The sequence below is a fragment of the Onychostoma macrolepis genome, chromosome 17, assembly GCF_012432095.1.
Source record: "Onychostoma macrolepis isolate SWU-2019 chromosome 17, ASM1243209v1, whole genome shotgun sequence".
NCBI classification, from domain to species: Eukaryota; Metazoa; Chordata; class Actinopteri; order Cypriniformes; family Cyprinidae; genus Onychostoma; species Onychostoma macrolepis.
Window position 1 is genome coordinate 3,386,674 of NC_081171.1, and position 20,564 is coordinate 3,407,237.

General features: G+C 35.4%; 1 protein-coding gene across 4 annotated transcripts in view; it reads right to left on the reverse strand.

Annotated features, from left to right (window-relative positions):
- The window catches only part of supt3h (SPT3 homolog, SAGA and STAGA complex component), a 121,423-nt gene that overhangs the window by 32,699 nt on the left and 68,160 nt on the right, over positions 1 to 20,564 (reverse strand). For all 4 annotated transcript variants that reach the window (XM_058749083.1, XM_058749085.1, XM_058749084.1 and 1 more), the window contains exons 4-5: positions 5,656 to 5,742; positions 2,422 to 2,515 (exon numbers count right to left, since the gene is read on the reverse strand). In XM_058749083.1, coding sequence (XP_058605066.1) covers positions 2,422 to 2,515; positions 5,656 to 5,742 — 181 coding nt within the window. The remainder of the gene's footprint in view (positions 1 to 2,421; positions 2,516 to 5,655; positions 5,743 to 20,564) is intronic.

The window sequence follows — 20,564 nt, forward strand, 5'->3', positions numbered from 1 at the left end:
GGCCTAAAGCTCCAGGGTGGGAAAATGAAAAAAAAGAAGGAAAATGTTAATTAAATGAAAGGAAATACACTGATTAAACACACTTCTGTGAAGTAACGTCTGGTTGTGAATGACAGAAATAGCCCCAGAAAATGTTTAATCAAGGTTACTGAATTTATGACACCTAAATAACAGCTCGTTTTATGGGCTTCAGGTTCGTTGGGACTGGCACGGCACAGCCTTGAACAGACTATAATTGTGGACTTCCTCTGTAAACGCTGCAATTCAATCAAACGGTAAAAACGTCAGTTTGTATAAACTCACTTTTAAATGATACAAATACCTTGACGTACATAATTAGTAGTGTATTTCGGGCTTTAAAGAATCCTTAATTTGACATCTGATTCAATATTTGGATGAATAAGAGGCCTTGGAAAATCTTGGTTTGGACAAATAGTTAATCTAATAATGATGAAATGGTGCATTAAAATCTAACTATATAAACACTAGTAAAACATCTTTGATCTGATGACCTTGTCCTTCAAAATTAAAAAGTACAAGTAAAAAAAAAATAGCATTCTAAACGTGCCTGTAACCGAAGTGCTTTGAACACAGCAGATTAAAATGCAAAACTGCATAAAAATTAATTGAAGTTTGCATATAATGCATTTTTTTCTAGACTTACACCTTAAATTTAACTGAGTACGTTTATTGAGCAATTTGACTAAATGTATAAACAAGATCAACTAACAGTGTTTGCGACCCAATTTCTGTCCGCAACTACTTGTTAGCCTTAGTTTCATTTAGCAGCTCTAATCTATGGAAGCCCGTTTCCGCCACTGAATAAAAAAAATCAAAAAGGTCATTTTGATGTTTCATCACAATTCAGATTTTTATATCATAATTCTGAGTTTCTCTCGCAATTGTGACTTTTTTTCAAGCAATTCTGACTATAATACGCAACTGCCTGTTTATATCATACAATTTTTTTTTTTAAAGAATTGCGATTATCAGAAAATCTCCCAAATCTGACTTCACTTCTCAAAATTCTGACTTTATAAAATCGCAATTGCACATTTATATCTCAATTCTGTGAACAAAAAGTCCGAATTGTGAGATAAAAACTCGCAATTACCTTTTATTTTTAATTCAGTGGCGGAAACAGGCTTCCATTCTAATCGAACTGGCATGAAGATACTAAGATATTATTAACATTATGATTTTCTGTAAATCTGACATGACTAAATGGGATTTATGTCACACAAAAAGGAAAGCAGTTTGATGAATTGCTCACAATAAAACCATACAGGAACACACAGTAAAAAAATAAACAGCACTTCACAATGACAATCTCCTGCTCTACTGTATCTGAGCCCAGATCTGCTGAGCAACCTAAAAAAAGACAATAGCGGTTGAACAGAAGTTCCTCATTTGCTGTTTAGTTTTGTTTTAGGGGTCATTGCACGAACACTGCATGGAAAGAAATCGAAACCTATGTTCTCGCTCTACATTGCCCTCTTTTGCAACCCTCCGAACGCACCACACCAGAGCAAAACCACCTCCTGTCACGGGCCGGCTCCCACCGCAGGCCTCCGAGCACTCGCACCGAAACAATTCCCTCCTAGATTTTATATCGCATGCAATAATGCAGATAATAGAGAAGAGAATCAGAGAAGATTCTTTGGGGTCAGAAACTTTCAGAAGAGCAACACATTGCAGACAGCGAGCCATGGAAAAGCATCTGCGTTCAGACAGGGAGACTCCGCCATCCAAACGCTGCATTTCACTGTTCTTCCATTTCTCAAGTTACACTCTAGATGAGGAGCAAGAGTCCTAATGACACTCCGCATGACATTACGCTGCTTGTGCGGATGGTTTTCCTCCTTCATGCTCGTTTTTTGGTGATATTGATGAGGGAGTGCTGTTCAAAGCAGATTCATGCCAAAGCTTCTGTCTGCATTTTGGTTAATGACTCTCGCTGATTGACTGTGGTGTACAAAATTACCCCTTGACTCCGCTCGTTATGCGCGGCTTCGCCATTTAAGGCAACGGCTAAATGGTAAAATGCTGTTGATGGGGAACATTTTTTGAATATCTTACGAACAAAATCATTCATATGGAAAACATGCTAAGCGGCAAAATGTATGAAAGTACAACACACCAACTAGATTTGGGAATTGAGAACAGGTTCTCCTTCAGCGGTACCATTTTTTAAATCATTTTCATGATGTTCCGATCCATTCTAAAGGATTTGAATTTTTGAATTCTTGAATTCTAACAAAGAATGGTTTGTTGTCATGCGATCAACATGCATCTTATTTTCTGTCAGCAATGCATGTGATTCAACAATAAATAAACACTTGATTCATTGACTCTCAACTTTGAATAAGTGGCAGACCATAAAATGGTTGAATATATTGGAAAATACTACACATATCGCACCTGAATCCAGCAGATCTTCATCTTCGATGGTTTTGAGGACTCTGGATTTGTAGTCTCTGAACTGCATGTACCTGATGAGCCGCCGTAATTTTTTCTGATAGAAAAAAATAACAGGTTTACACCGTGTCCTAACTACACGCGACAAGCAATTTGGATGTCCACACCAGACAAAATAACACCAGCCAATCAGAAGCGTGTGTGGGTGGGCTCGCTCTGGAAGCAAACTGCTCTCGCAACGAAATGGATACGTTTTTAATCTAATTCATAAATGTTACACATCATTAAATGTACATACTGAGTGACTGATAACATCTTTGTCATGCAATACACTCCACTCCAGTTTTAACGGTCATCTTTGCTTTAATTTATTTTCAAGATCTGAGGTAAACTTTCTGTTGTTGCTTTCAGTATGGCTATAAGATTTAAACTCATATTAGACACGTTTAACTTTGAATAAAGCACATAATAAAGCAGTGAATAAAGCAGTGTTAGCGTTCAAACTAAAACAATCTCCATCCATCCCACAAAATGCTTTCCATCCAATGTTTTCCAAAATCCATCCCACAAAATCTTTTAGTTTCAATTCAGTTCTTAACATTGTAAATGAATATTGTCTCTAATTTAACAGGCTGAATCTCCATCCATCTTTATCTCACAAAATAATCTTTTAAAATGATCTTCACAACATTGAAGAAAATGTAATTCTTTCTAGAGCTGGGTGATGTGTTCTCAATTTTGCTGCTGACACCGAGTTAAGAATCATTATGAATATCGCAATATTGCAAAAATAAGTAGTCTCTGATTTAAACAAAAATAGTAGGAAAAAAAAAAAATTATAACAGAAGAAAAAACTAAAAGTTAAAGATGACAAGTTTGATTCATTTCTGTGAATCACGTGTCCATTTCAATGAAACGATTCAAAAGAGTTTGTTTGCATCATCACTCAACATGTCATCTTCAAAGAAAATTTAGGGAAAGAAATGTGTGGAAAACCTTTATTTTATTCATTGATTATATTTCTAAACATTTATTGTGGTTTAGTTCTTGCATTAAATTTAATCCATCTTACTGTAATCATAGAAATATCTAATTTAGGCTCAATGTTCAAACTAAAACTATCTCCATCCACCTTTGCATCCTACAAAATGAACTTTTAATTTGGGTTTCTTCACTACGTTCAATAAAGTAAAAAATAAATAAAAAATAGCTGGAAATACTGAATTAAGCAGCATTATGAATGCTGTATATACAGTGGGGCAAAAAAGTATTTAGTCAGCCACCAATTGTGCAAGTTCTCCCACTTAAAAAGATGAGAGAGGCCTGTAATTTTCATCATAGGTATACCTCAACTATGAGAGACAAAATGAGAAAAAAAAAATCCAGAAAATCACATTGTAGGATTTTTAAAGAATTTATTTGCAAATTATGGTGGAAAATAAGTATTTGGTCAATAACAAAATTTCATCTCAATACTTTGTTATATACCCTTTGTTGGCAATGACAGAGGTCAAACGTTTTCTGTAAGTCTTCACAAGGTTTTCACACACTGTTGCTGGTATTTTGGCCCATTCCTCCATGCAGATCTCCTCTAGAGCAGTAATGTTTTGGGGCTGTCGCTGGACAACACGGACTTTCAACTCCTCCAAAGATTTTCGATGGGGTTGAGATCTGGAGACTGGCTAGGCCACTCCAGGACCTTGAAATGCTTCTTCTGAAGCCACTCCTTCGTTGCCCGGGCGGTGTGTTTGGGATCATTGTCATGCTGAAAGACCCAGCCACGCTTTCATCTTCAATGCCCTTGCTGATGGAAGGAGGTTTTCACTCAAAATCTCACGATACATGGCCCCATTCATTCTTTCGTTTACACGGATCAGTCGTCCTGGTCCCTTTGCAGAAAAACAGCCCCAAAGCATGATGTTTCCACCCCATGCTTCACAGTAGGTATGGTGTTCTTTGGATGCAACTCAGCATTCTTTCTCCTCCAAACACGACAAGTTGAGTTTTTACCAAAAAGTTCTATTTTGGTTTCATCTGACCATATGACATTCTCCCAATCCTCTTCTGGATCATCCAAATGCTCTCTAGCAAACTTCAGACGGGCCGGACATGTACTGGCTTAAGCAGGGGGACACGTCTGGCACTGCAGGATTTGAGGCCTTTGTTACTTTGGTCCCAGCTCTCTGCAGGTCATTCACTAGGTCCCCCGTGTGGTTCTGGGATTTTTGCTCACAGTTCTTGTGATCATTTTGACCCCACGGGGTGAGATCTTGCGTGGAGCCCCAGATCGAGGGAGTTTATCAGTGGTCTTGTATGTCTTCCATTTTCTAATAATTGCTCCCACAGTTGATTTCTTCACACCAAGCTGCTTACCTATTGCAGATTCAGTCTTCCCAGCCTGGTGCAGGTCTACAATTTTGTTTCTGGTGTCCTTGACAGCTCTTTGGTCTTGGCCATGGTGGAGTTTGGAGTTGGACTGTTTGAGGTTGTGGACAGGTGTCTTTTATACTGATAACGAGTTCAAACAGATGCCATTAATACAGGTAACGAGTGGAGGACAGAGGAGCCTCTTAAAGAAGTTGTTACAGGTCTGTGAGAGCCAGAAATCTTGCTTGTTTGTAGGTGACCAAATACTTATTTTACCGAGGAATTTACCAATTAACTCTTTAAAAATCCTACAATGTGATTTTCTGGATTTTTTTTCTCATTTTGTCTCTCATAGTTGAGGTATACCTATGATGAAAATTACAGGCCTCTCTCATCTTTTTAAGTGGGAGAACTTGCACAATTGGTGGCTGACTAAATACTTTTTTGCCCCACTGTGTGTATATATATATATATATAGAGAGAGAGAGAGAGAGAGAGAGATACAAGTGGTTAGTATGATTCATTTCGGTGAATCAGTTGTCCATTTCAATGAACTGATTCAAAATAATTAGGGGAAAATGTGTGAAAAACCTTTGATTTATTGACTGATTATTTTTATAGAAGTTTATTTCATCTACTTAGCCTCTTCACTGAAATCACATACTGTAAATATAATCATGTAAAATCATCAAAAAGCTCAAAAGACTGTTTTATTACATCACCTAGCCCTGCTTCTTGCTTTTAACCAGTGAGTGAAAAGCAACAGAACTACAAAAGCAATAAAACTACTCAATAACCAAAGCGGTAGTCCGTAAATATGAAGGCTAATGATTTATGTTGCGGTAATGTCTCATATTGGTGTGCTTTTACCTTGTCTTTCCTCATTAGAAAGATGATATCCTCTGGTGAAATGGCCCTGGCCCCTCTCAGGAGGGCCACCTCAGCGGCCTGATGGAGCTGCAGGAGCAAAGAAAGAAAGAAAGGAAGGCAATTCAATCAGTAAAGAAAGCGGGAGTATGTAACAATCAGCGCTTGGTAACATCAACCCAAAGATGTTTTTAAAATCAGCGTCACTGACGCACTGCATCTGCAGCATGAAGACCTTGAGGAAACCGATAAGGGGTTTCATTTTTAAAGCGGGACTTGAGTCACTTTGGTGTGACGTGAGCTTCAAGTCTTCAAGTCAAAGTCTATCTTTGCTATTTCTGCTCAAAACTGTCCTTGAGTGCAATGCAAACACAGAGAAATGCATCAAAACAACAGATAAAAATGAACCAGGCACAGCAAAATACCATGTGATGCTGCTCTGGATATGAAAACAAGACAAACAGCCTAGAAAGAGGATTAATTACTTCTATGTTTTATGTGTCCTGGTTTAATGTAAAGACATAATCGGCCTTTTTATCAGCTGGTGCATGAGAGGTTTACAGAGGAATGTCTAAATCACATGCAACTAAATCTTTAAGCTTGAGAAGGACAAAAAAGCTGCAATGAAAAATGTCTGGTGAAGTGCTATAATTTCACTTTGTTGCCAAAAGAGGAAAAACAGTTCATCCATCATGGTGGAAATGATAGCTGTTCTTATGTAAATCAACATATCCTATGAACGCTCTAGAATTATGGCAAATCTCATGGAGGGACTGTAGTGTTAACTTACTGATATTTTTAAACCCGTCCTTACAAAAGGATAAAAAAAGAGGATCGAGTTCAACAAAACTATTCTTTGTAAAACTGCTTTGGACGTGAATGTGAAAAGTGCTATATAAATATACTGCACTGAACTGAAGTAAACCGCAACTAATGATCTGTGATGTATATAATAACAAACACACAAAAAGAGCAAGGTTTGATTACTTGTAGCGCTGGTTTTCTTAGTTAAAAGATGATTTCATGTTGAGGATGCACTAACAAAATGCAGTCTGAAAAATGTAAAGCAAATACCTTCATGTAATAACCAAAACAGTTCAATAAAATAAAAGATTAGTTTAGGAATATAAATATATATGAAAAGCAAGAAGCATATTTAAAAGACTATTAAGACCTTCTGCATTTAACCCTCTGGGGTCTGAGGGTGCTTTGGGGCCCTGGAGAAGTTTTGACCTGCTCTGACATTTGTGCTTTTTTCAGTTGTTTATAAACATCTTATAACACTGTAATCAGCACAAACTAATTTTATGATATTTTGTGAGTTTATATGCTTTGATTTGTATAAATATATTAGTTAGTAATTTTTTTACTGCAATATAATAAATATTAATATAAATAAAAATATAGTTTATTTCAGTTAACATTTTTTTGTTTGTTTCAGATAATGAAAATGTTTTTATTGTTTTGGTTTTAGTTAACAATAAAAACTCTGTTACATAGCCCTAATAAACAGTCCTAAAAAGGTTTTATTCACTCAAAATATAATTTCTTATTTTTTTCTTTTAATTTGTATAAATAAAGTTAAAAATGGTAAGTTTAATAAATATGCGCGAATCAGTCAAGATAAATATTTTTAAAATCCATTTAAACAATTTTTTACATTTTATTTCAGTTAAAATTTATTTTGCTTCAATGAAAAAAAAAAAAAAAAGATTTGTCAAAGAAAACTACTGCATTTTGTACAGCAATAATTTTGCAATAATTAACTCATGCGCCTTAAGGTTTTTTTTTTTTGGACGTTTTCATTATAAATTTAAACTGAAAATGCACTGGAAAAAATAGAAACCTATCAGTATGTGATCCTCAATAAAGAGCTCTTGTTGGTAAAACCACTGAAGGGCCCTTGAAATATCCTCGACTCTGGAGTGCGGGGCCAATTAAACTCACAGAACCGACTACAACTCGTCCAAAAAAAAAGATGATGATATTCTTCATGAAGAGGCACAAACTTAATCCACCTTGAGTCCTGGAATACACACAAGCAATTCTCGGCGTCTGTAAACATTTGCTGGTCATAAATATATTTGCTCAGGAACGTTCATGTGAGTGTGCGAGCGGGACGGACCCCACACATGCACACACAGGGGGAGCTTTTACCGCCGCGCCACAAGACTTTAATATAGATCCCTCTGGCCTGGCATCACACCAAGGTCGACATACCGGCTGCCATGTCTGTCCCACCGTTTCACAGAGGAATGGTTTTTAATAGACAAAAATGGCTGTAAGTATGCACAATCTCATCCCTCACTTTCCGCACAAATCCCAGCCAAAATTCCCATCATCCTCAGAAACCAGAACCACTTTCCTGAGGAGTTATATATAGTATTCTGATATACAATGATACATTAACAATTTTATGACTTAATCGACGTGATCTGCACTAGAAAATCAAGAGTTTGATACATTTAAAATGAGTTATTTGTGGACAATTTTGCCAATGTTCACTCAAAAACTGAGGTGCATAAGCTCAAATTAATAAGGCCTACAATGTAATACAATATAATATAATATTTTTTTGCATTGTGACATTTATATAAACATTTAAAAAATGAAAAAAAAGACTACAAATTATATTAGAAAATATAAAAATGAATATGGAATTAAAAATATTAACAAAACCTAGAATAGCATAATTATATACTAAAAAAAAAGCATTATTTGTGGATAATTTTGCCAGTGTTCACTCAAAAAAATCATAAGCTCAAATTAATAATATAATAAATACAATCTTTTTTTTTTTGCATTGCGAAATTCATATAAAATGTAAAAAAAAAATTGAAAAAAATACTAAAAGTGAAAACACAAAATCTAAAAACAAAATGGAAATCAAAATGTTAACATACCCTAGAATAGAATATCAATGATATATTATGAAATATACATCAAAAAAGCAAAATGATTTGTGGAAATGATTTTCACTGAAAAACTGAGGTGTGTAAGCTCAGATCACTGAGGCCTCAAACAGTTCCAAAATGAAATTAAAACCTGTGCTAAATGAAAAAAAAAAAAAAAAGAGAAATATTCCAGTTTTGGTAATACTATAGCATAAGAAATGTATACACAATTTTTTGAACGATTGTCCTATATATATATATATATATATATATATATATATATATATATTTTTTTAAACCCTGCTTGTCCAATGTGACCTCTGGGTCAAAATGACCAGAACACAACATGAGGGTTAAATGCATATAACCCCATTTTAAGGAAAACTTTTGATTGATTTCGGCCCAAAAGGGGAAAAAATACTCTGTGATCCCCTAAAAAAAGTCTTACAGTACGGCTCTTTTCAGGCTTAAGGAATGTTTTTCCGTACCATTTGCAATCCCTGGCTCGCAAACCTGTCTTCTGCAAAATATCAGATTAATTTGAGTAATTGCTCTAATTTTACAGGTTGATCAAAGCTAAATGAAGTTGGGCCGTTATTCCATTCACTCATGAACACTGGGATCTCTGTGGTCTTTTTCCAGCGAGGCTGTTGACAGTTTATTGCAGCGGCGAAGGACTGTTTTACCATTTCTGAGATGCCTGAGCTATCATACTGCAGCGGCATTCATTAGATTGAGAGTGTTTTTACCCATCTCCATATTATCGTTTATGGTTTCACTGAAGAAAAAGAAAACAGGAGACTGAATCCGAAACGTAAACACAGACGTGGAGGGAGGGGCTGATGATGGTTTGATTGACAGCTGGCCTCAGGAAAAACCCTCCTTGTTTTCTTTTAAAGAATCAACCAAAAACAAATGTAGTTTATTGATATTTTTGTGACCAAAATCAAATGTTCTGCCATTATTACCTCACCCTCATGTCTGTATGACCAGAAGCAAAACATAAGTTATTATATTACAGTAATGAAAATAAATGAAAATTGAAAGTTACAAAAAATACATCAATGAATTGCAGTAATATGAATATGAGGGGGAAATGTGCTTAAAAGTCAAGAAAATGTCACAATGAAAAAAATATATAATAATATATATTATCATACTATTTATTAGATCTAAATAATATAATATTTTGTATTTTGATATTTATATAGACATTTTACAAATAATAAAATGAGAGAAACAAAACAGAATTACTAAAACTTATTTTATCAGTACACAGCAGTGATATTTTAATATCATCATTTATTTTAGTTTATATTAAGTTAGTTTTTGTTTATATTTGGAATTACATTTTAATTTTATAGATTTTTTATATATATTTTGTCATTTGTATTATTTTGTATGTGCTTATATAAATTATAAGATGATAAAAATCAATAAATATATAATTAAAATTATATATCATATCATATCATATATATGATATCATACTAATAGATAGTCTTAAAAAAGGTTTATTTTATTTACAAAATAGAATTTCTTTTTTTCTTCTTTTTCTTTTAATTTGGTGTGAAGTGTGATCTGGATATGTTTTCATGCGATTTATCCAATCATCAAAACAACTCTTCAATGTCCGTCTCCAAATAAAAGTCATTTTTATTTACTAGTTTTAGTTATTTTAGTACTTAAAGTACATGAAAATGAGATTCATTTTGTTTCAAGTATGAAAATATATATTTATTGTTTTAGTTAACAATAACAAACCTTTAAAAGGCTGATTTTATGGTTTATATATATTTACTTCTTTTTTTTATTTGAACAAACAACTGAAAGTAAATTTTATCATCTTAAATTTTAACACAGGAGGACAATAGTAGCAACGACATGAAGGTCTAGAAATATGATGCATCATGATGAACAAAAACACGTTTGCATATGAGAGCAGAGACTGAAAGAGCTCAACACGAGTTCAGTGCCAGCGACTCCAGAGACAAATTCCTGGCCTAAGGAAAGCACACAGGTCTTGTTCCTTAATTAGACGAATCAGTTTTAATTACAACACATTTTCAGGCGACGCTGGCCTCGGCGGGTCTCTGCTTCATGTCACGTTACAGTCCCAGAGGAAAAGGCAAGCTTTCATGCAACAGAACGGCAGAAGTCAAATAAACAAGGCTGCTGAAGATAATTTCCTCTCCTCTGCTACTGCGGCGCTCTGAAACGAAATCCATTATTTGATTACACTGGAAAAGGTAACAGGAAGAGCGGGAGAATTCCACTCACAGCGTCCTTGTAAAGATCAATTACACCATTTCCTTTGAAAGACGACAAAATAAAACAAGCGGCGATACTTTCAGAACTCAGACAGGCAGATTTCACGTTACTTAAGCGGGAAACCTCACTGGCGGCTTGATCACATCACCTGAAAATCTAATGTGAAGGCTGAACAACGTCATTAGACTTTCAGCACAAACCTGAGGGACGCTACGGCGCAGAGCTCGGAAGGAGTACTGCAGTGTTTTAAAAAGTCAGTCATGTGGATAATCACAAAAAACCTGTCGAGAACACACCTGGGTCATAGTTTCCAAAAGTGAAAAGGGTTAAATAAATCAAGTAATTTGCTTAATGAAAAATTTGACAAGCAAGCACAATTTACCCAAAAACCCAAGAGACTATAAAATGTGAAGAAAGCAATTTAATTATGGAATATATATATGTATGTGTGTGTATTAAATTGTAAAAGATTTAAAGAGTTTCATATGTGTAGTTAAATATTTTATTTAACTACACATACAAAATATTTAAAATCTTTTACAATATGTATATTAAAAAATCTAAATATAAAAACAAGAGAAATGTTTTTTATATAAATGTATATTTTATATAAATTTTATATAAATGTATATATATATATATATATATATATATATATATATATATATATATATATATAAATTAAACATTTATCAATGCAAACAAAAATGACACTATATTATAATTATTACAGTAAACAGCAATGTTATATTAGTATCAATGATGTACTATTATAGTTTGTTACTTTAAATTATTACTTCACATTTTTTTGTTACTTTAAATTCTACTTTATTTTTATTTTTCTGTTTTCACTTAAATTTAAGTTTTAGTAATTTTGTTGTATGTTTTTCGATTTTATTTATTTATTTTAGTTGTTCATGATTTATATAGTATTTATTCATTTTTATTTATTAGTTTTAGTTTGTTTACATTTAATTAAGTACTTTAAGATAAACTAAAATAAAATTGCCTTGGCAACTAGCTGAAATAAAATAAGTTTTTATATTTTATTTTATTTCAGTTTATTAAAAATGTCTTTTGTCTCAAGTAATGAAAATGGATTTTAATGGCTTTAGTTATAACCCTGGTAAATGGCCCACAAAATAGTCCTAAAAAGGTGTAATTTATTTACTCAAAATAAAACCTCTCATTTCTTTCTTCTAATTTGGGGTGAAGCGTGACTTGGACATGTTTTTGTGTGATTCTCCCAACACATCAAAACAACCCTTAAATGCTGGTTTCCAAGAAATCGTCTGTTCTGCTTCATAACAACGAGAAATCAGAGGAAAAACATTAGTCAAAAACAATTAGTGAAAAACACTAACGCAGCGGCGTTATCGCCAGAACACAACCTCACCCGGCTGGACAAGACAGAATGTTTTGCTTGTGTTCTGCGGTATAATGGTGATGTTTGGCAGCGGACTTTATCAATGTTTGCCGAAACTCAGAGTCCCTGTGAGACGGGCAGTTCGATAAGTGTTTCCCATTTGCATCAAAAACAGTTTCAGTTCTTTAGATACAACTCGGGTCCTTCAGTGTACGTCTGTTGGATTTTACGCCCCATTTTAACATCCAGCAGGTGAAAACCTGACCATTTATGTGCCAAAGTTCAATCCTTAAAGGAACAGTTCACCCAAAAATGAAAATCCTGTCATCATTTGTGACCCTGTGCCACAAAACCAGTCACAAGTAGCACGGGTATATTTGTAGCAATTGCCAATAATACATCGTATGGGACAAAATTAGGTTTTTTTTTTGTTTGGTTTTTTTTGCCAAAAATCATTAGGATATTAAGTAAAGATCATGTTCTATGAAGATATTTTTTTAATTTCCTACCGTAAATATATCAAAACTTAATTTCTGATTAGTAATATGCATAGCTAAGAACTTCATATGGACAACTTTAAAGACGATTTTCTCAATATTTTGATTTTTCTGCACCCTCAGATTACAGATTTTCAAATAGTTGTATCCCAGCTAAATGTTGTCCTATCCTAACAAACCATACATCAATGGAAAGCTATTTATTCAGCTTTCAGATGATGTATAAATCTCAATTTCACAAAATTGACCCTTATGACTGGTTTTGTGGTACAGGGTCACATTTATGCTTCCTCAGGTTGTTCCAAACCTGCACGAGTTTCTTACTTCTGTTGAACACAAAGGAAGAAGATGTTCTGAAATGTTGGTAACCAAACAGTTGACGGCAGCCATTGACTTGATAGGAAAAAATACTATGGAAGTCAATGGCTACCAGCAACATTTTTCAAAATCTCTTCTTTTGTCTTCAACATACAGGTTTGGAACAACTTTAGGGTGAGTAAAGGATGACAAAAGTTTCGATTAAAGGTGAACTATCCCTTTAAGATTCAGGGTTTGAGCTCTTCTCTGGTCCCAAATGACATTAAACAAGCTTCATCATGCAGAACGTGAACTTACTGTATACAAACCACATCACGACGGACTGAAACTCAATAAATATACCACATTACACAATCCGGCCGCAGCCCGGGAGGTCTCAGTTTTGGGTTTTGCGACGGTGTGAATAAGTAAACGTGTTGTCAACGGACGATGCTGCAACGACTTATTTCTAAGAACGATGAGGCCACACATTCCTACAAGCCTCGCTCCCCCTGGAAAAACTCCACTAAAGCCATTTATTTAAACAAAACACTTTGCCAATTTGTCCTCCCCTGCTCGACAGCAGAGAAGCTAATTGACTCGGGCACCGAACGCTTCTGACATATGTCAGCGTGAGCACCTGGACTGGAGATGGCAGCCGTACTTCCACATCCCAACCCCAAACATCCGGCTGGCGTTCCCTCGCCGAGCTGCAGGCGTCTGGGCTTCGGGACGGGGCTGAATCTGTCTCTGGCAGACGGCTTCTAACCAGACTGTGCGCGGATGAATGGACGTCTCTTACATTAAAAGCAGCCCAAGCGCTGGAGCCGATTCTGAACGGCTGAAGAGAAGCGAGCGGTCAAATATATCTGACTCTTTATTAGCACAGACCACCTATCACGGAGGCAGACGGCAGAGTCCGCAAAGCAAACAGTGTCAACAAATGCAATAAAAATGGTAACTAGGCAAACAGAATTGTGAAAACAAAAACAGCTCTGGGTAAGTTTAGCTCGCTGAGGGTTTTCTGGCAGAACACACTGATCTAGATCAGTTTCTGGACCTCTCATGTCCGCTTCTTACCTGAAAAGAAACAAAGTTTCACTGAAGTAGATGGTGATGTACTGTAGACAGCAATGCAACTTGATAAAACTAAATTTATTTTATTTTAAAAAGAGCAAACTGACTGGTAGATTTTCTGTCCTCATTTAAAGCCTTCCTGAATAGACGAATGAATCTCACCTACCATATTTTCCAGTGATAGTCAATTAATTCACTTTATAAAATATTTTTTAAGTAATAATATTAATCTATGATATTAACTGTATATATATATATTTTGTATTATTTAATTATATAGATTATTATTTTACTATTTATTATTTTATTATGATTACTTAATTTCTGAATTAAATTTTTTTTTAAATTAAAATTAAAACAATTAATTCAAAATAAATAATAATATAGCTAAATTAGCAATTAGATATGTTTTAAAAGTAATTCATATTATAATTAAAAAAGTAATCTATATATAGCACATGCATAAAACTTAAATTTCTCCATGCAAAAGAACATATTTTGGTGTGAAATATGACCTGGATGTGGAGTCACACAGATATGTTGAAAAGGTATGAAATGAGGTGTTACCCACATGAACGTCAAAACGTTTTCTAAAGTACCTACAGGAACATCAGGGGAAAAATATTTCCCTCGTCTGAGAGACCAGAATAAATCTCTGAACTTGACTTCACCAGCTGGCTACTGGTCATTAAACTGATTTGTACACTGGAATCATAAATGTATTCATTAGAAGCACAGACCTGGGCGATTTTCACATGCACTAATCAAATTTACAACGGTGGTCCGTACTGAAGGGGTCGTAGAGCAAAATTGCTGTCGTTGCAAAAGACAAGACCCTGGAGACTGATAGAAAGACTGGAATCAGAGAAACTCCTGGGGAATAAAGGCCTACGAAAGCAGCGCCTGCCAACATCTGCACCTGGTGCTACAGGAAAACACCGAGTGACCTCTGTTTCACATGTCAGGAGAAACGTCAAGGCTTTTCACAGGCATGTTCGCTTATTCTGCAACTAGTCATTCCAGTTAGAGGAAGCTGATGCTGGATTAACGATTTCCCACGCAGATTACACAACCTAAACGAATTAAACTACATCATCAGTCTCTACCAAACAGTCTTTAGCAGGAACTTCAATGGAAATAAACACATGAAAAGTTTAAAGCACCCTAATTATCTTCTGATCACTTTTATCTTATTTAACCCTCTGGTGTTCAATCATTTTTGACCAAAATATTTGAATGTTACATTTTTTACTTCATCAGAATGGTACGAAACTTGGAAAAGATTTTGGAACTTGCTATGTGATCACACACACACACACACACACACACACACACACACACAAAAATGATGAACCTGATTCAAAAAGGTTAAATGAGCCTAAAAAAAGGAATAGGAAAGGAATAGGAAGTGAATTGCATCTAATGGAAACCTTTGGTACTGTGCCCAAAAAAAAATCTTACTGAAAGCTCAATTTTTGAGATATCAACCACAAATATGGAACACAACTCGCTTAGATTTTTGGCTTCTACTATTTATGCAGTTTTAGGATAAAACACATTTTGCAAAATATATATTTCATATAAAATATTAAAATAGTATTTCTGTACATTTTTCATAGTAATACATTTCTATAACTTTAATTTTCACTTTATAAACTTTTTCACTTGCCAAGTTTAACCAAACTTAAGTCTGTGCTTCAAAGCATTCAAGATCTACCACAGTTTAAGATGGAACTTTCATTTTCAGTATATGGTCAAAAAGTGGTTGACACGTAGTAAATGGATCATAACTATCCCATAAAAAGCATCATTAAACTAAAATATAGAACATTAATTTCACTGAAAAAAAAAAAAAGTTTGACCAGAACACATTTATTAAAGTCTTCTCTTAGAAATGTGTCTATAAAGGGATAGTTCACCCCAAAAGATTTTTTGTCATCATTTACTCACCCTCAAGTTGTTGTCTCAAGAAGATAATTTGAAGAATGTTGGTAACCAAACAGTTGCCGGTAGCCATTGACTTCTACAGTTTGGGAAAAAAAATACCATGGAAGTCAATGGCTACCAGCAACTGTTTGGCAACTATCCCTTTAAATTATGACAGTCAAATTCATATTTTAAAAACAACTGCAGAACATGATCGATGCAGCTGTTTTAGAGGTAAAACAACAGTATCTTACATACAGTATGATGGCGAGCACTAGAGGTCACTGTAAGGATCCCATAAACATCTGCTGTATGACACACAACGGAGAGAGATCATTCCTGACTGACTGTCACTGTACCATCACTCAAAGTGCTTTAGAGAAGACCTGGACGATCTGCTTTCACTTAATGCCTGGATCTCGACTACCATCCTTTCTGTTCACAGAAACCAGCACACACAGGCATGCGACTGTGACTCAGCAACAAGCCAATGGATTCTGCTGAGTCACAGACACTCAGTCCACATTCTGCTCCAACTCAAGCTGCTAGAGGTCAAACACTTCAGATTCTGCTTTTGATCAGCATCTGGTTTTTCTTCACACCACGGGTTTTAGATTAGATCAAAACTGTACCTAAACTGTTTTTATACAAAACTGCATTTTAATGGTTTTAAGTTCTCACCAGCCAATATTGATTGCACAAAGCAAATTTAGTTTGAGAGCTGAATCACACAGCCTATGACATCATTAAAAGATATGAGAAGCGCTTCCTCCTTGCTTATATAAACGTAGATTATATTTATACGTGATTATATGGTTAGTTGCATTTGATTATTTTCATCTAGCATCGCTTTTTCATACTACCAGGATCTTCTGCAAAACACAAAAGAACATGGGGTTCCCGAACAACATTGGACCTCACTGAGTCAGTAATACAGGTTTGAAATGAGTTTTCTCCTCTTTTCTAAAAGCAGATGATATTTATATATGATTATATTGTTAGTTGAATTGGACTATTTTAATTTAGCATTGTATTTTCATATTTCCAGAAGAAACCTACAACAAAGAAGGTGAGAATCACTGATTTAGAGAACAAAAACATCTTTTGCACAGATGATGCACAGATGATGATTTATGTGTGACTTCATGCATAAACACTTTGGAGCAACATTTTTTGACTTAGAGAGACACTTGACCAAAACATTTTTGTCATCAAATTGACATAATTTACTCCCCTTCATGTTGTTCCAACCCTGTACGTCTTTCTTTTCTGCACACAAAAGAATATATTTTGAAGAACACTGGGTACCCAAACATCATTGGACCCCACTGACTTCAACTGAATGGACAAGAAATGTAAATGTTTTTTTTTTTTCACAAAGTCACACAAGTTTTAAATGAGAGTTTTCTAAAAGAAGATACTATTTATACGTGATTATAATGTTAGTTGAATTTGTTTATTTTCATTTAGCATTGCGTTTTCGTACTACCAGGACAAAGCTACAGCAAACCATTTAAGAACCACTGATTGACAAAAATCTCTTTCTTACCAGGATAAAATGCACAGATGATAATTTGTGTGTAATTTCATGCCAAATTTTTGTACTTAAAGGGAGAGTTCATCATTTCCATCAAAAAAATCTGTCATCATTTCCTCACCCTCATGTTGTTCCAAACCTGTATGTCTGTCTTTCTTCTGCAGAACAAAAGAAAATAAATTTGGAAGAACGTTGGGTTCCCAAACAACATTAGATCCCTTTGAATTTCATTATACACCCAAAAACAAAGGCATTTCTCAAAAGATATTTTTTCTTTCACAAAAGAAAGAAAGTCATACAGGTTTGGAAGCAAATGAGGGTGAGTAAACAATGACCGAATTTTCATTTTTGGGGTGAACTATCCTTTTAAGTTGTTGTCAGGCAATAATTCAATGCAAAAAGCAAATTCAGTTTGAGAGTTTGATTGGACATATGACCTATGACATAATCAGCAAAAGATACGATAAGAGCTGTATCCTCCTTTCTAAAAGCTTAGGTATATTTATACATGATTGTAGTTCATTGCATTAGATTATTTTCAATTTTTCATGCTACCAGAACCAATGATGAACCAGTAGAGAACCACAGATTTAGAGGAGAAATTATATATTTCCTGCTAGAATGCAATGCACAGAAGATGATGATTTATGCATGCTGTAATGTATAAATACTTTGCTACAAAATTACTTTAATTACAAGATATTTACATTATTATGCATCTGGCAGATGCTTTTATCCAGAGCAATATACATGCATTCCAAGTGCATGCATTGCCCATATATTATATATACACACACACACACACACACACACACACACTCTATATATAAAATACATGCACATACATTAATAAACAATAGTTTCTAACACTTTTCAGATGGCAAACTGACCAGAGACACCATCAATCACGAGGCATTAAGTGACAGACACCCAAGAGAGTAGTGAGGTGTAAAAATGTAACTTCATCCATGTCTTCTGTCACACACCACACACACACTGACAGAGCAGCGTGAAATGTTTTGCAGGCCATCTGGGAAGGATTTATTGTGCAATTCGGTTTATTACCGCTGTGGTCTTCGGCTAAGTAGCTCGCTCACAATTACAGTCCGAGCGGCGCTACACCTGGCCTCTCCGAACAATAATAAATCCATGAGGGAGGAAACCCAAAATTAATGAAAGGTTATCGCCATCATGCCCTGTTTAGTCCTCACTGCTGAGACGAGCGGGTTATTTATAGCCCTGCGAAAATAAACACCAAAATACTGCCGTAATGCCAACCAGACTGTCATTCTGGAACTGCCAAATGAAGAAAAACACAAGGAGATCGGCCACTTCGAGGAAATTACAAGGTGCTGAAAGGCAGATATGCATGGAGATGTCCTTCAAAGCTGGACGGCTGGCCATCTGAAACATCACGCAATGCTTTCTACAAGAGTTTACTACACTGAAAATGTGCTGTAAATTACATGCATTACAATGTATGTCATGCCGTTATATATCCACATCAGTTATGTTAGTTTCACATGGCAGCACGATAGATTTTAATAACTTGATTTATAATACGCATAGCCTTTCACAGATCTGATTGGAAACGTATGCATCTATAAATCTGCCTGGAGCCAGTGTCAGAAAATAAAAATGTGCTTTGGAAATCAACATTTACCTTCTTTTCAGAAGTACTACAGACACCAGTTGAAGCCTCACTTAATATGGCAATATCAGAATATGATATTAGCCTTACAGCTAGAAGAATACAGTACTAATCAAATGGAAAGACTGTATTAGAGACTCATTCAACATCCATATTTTTCATATAGATGGATATTATATATTTTATTGTTTGTTTTATATAAAATATTTAATATTTTGATCTCTCTATTAAACAAAGGCAGACATAATAATAATAACAATAACAACAACAACAACAACAACTATTATTATTTAAATTATATAGTATAATATAAATTAAATATTTATTTATTATTTTATGTATAAAATATGAATATCTAATTGTACATAAATCTAAATATATCCAAAATAAGGACGTGCAGATGACAATGAACATAAATGCATAAAGCAAGAGCCTGATCATCTGGTGGTGGGACGTTTCCTCTGGGAGCAGCTGCTTTCTTCCACGGGCCGGGGAACAGATGAGGGGCGTCAGAACTTTAAACAGACCCCATTGATCTTCACAATAAAACGTGGCTCCGCAAACTGCAAGACCCCAGAGCCATGTCAAAGAAAAGTGGCTTGATTTTGACGTCCCGATAATAACAGCGTCTGAAATCTTTTGTTGCCAAGAGCGAGCCAGCGCTACACAAATATTTAGTTTGATTCGGCTTGCGTTCGCATGCATATTCTGCTTCTATATGACAGATTCAGCCACCGTGAGGGTTTGGCTCTGAGAGGAGAAACAAAAAAAAAAAAACACCACACCGAATCTGAGCATGTAAAATAAATGCAGACGGCCAGCTCGCCTGATTTAAGAGCTCTCAGATTCGCCGGGCTAAAGGTTAAAACAATGAATGTTAAGAGCTGCTTTACTCCTTTTTGCAGCCACGGGGTGAAAGGTTAAATCCACCGCAGCGCGTCAGAGTTTGCTTCGTGACCTCTGAGAGATAATTCTCCCAGCCAGTTTCCAAACTCCAGGCGCCCTCTGAGCAAAAGCAATTACATCTGCAGTCAGCATGCCAGTAAAGCGCAGGCCGCTTCCCGGTGATATTTGCTGGGCTCCGTTCAGGGGAATTCTGCTCCGGTACAGTCAGTGTTTTGCTTGTGGTAACGGCATGACAAGGTGTAAGCCGGGGAGGAACGCTGTTTATCCCAGCAGTGAAAGCAACTGGCTTCGTAAGCACAGTTATTTACTTAACTCTGCACAATCCTCATATCACATTGCAGCGGTCGGACTCAATGCAATCTGTTTCAGGAGACTGGAAAAGCCGAGGAAGCATTTGAAGTAGGTGGTGTTCCCGTTTGAGCCGCCTCTGATGATGCTATTTATACTTAATTACAGATTACACTAAAACCCTTTTCCAGATGCAAATGTC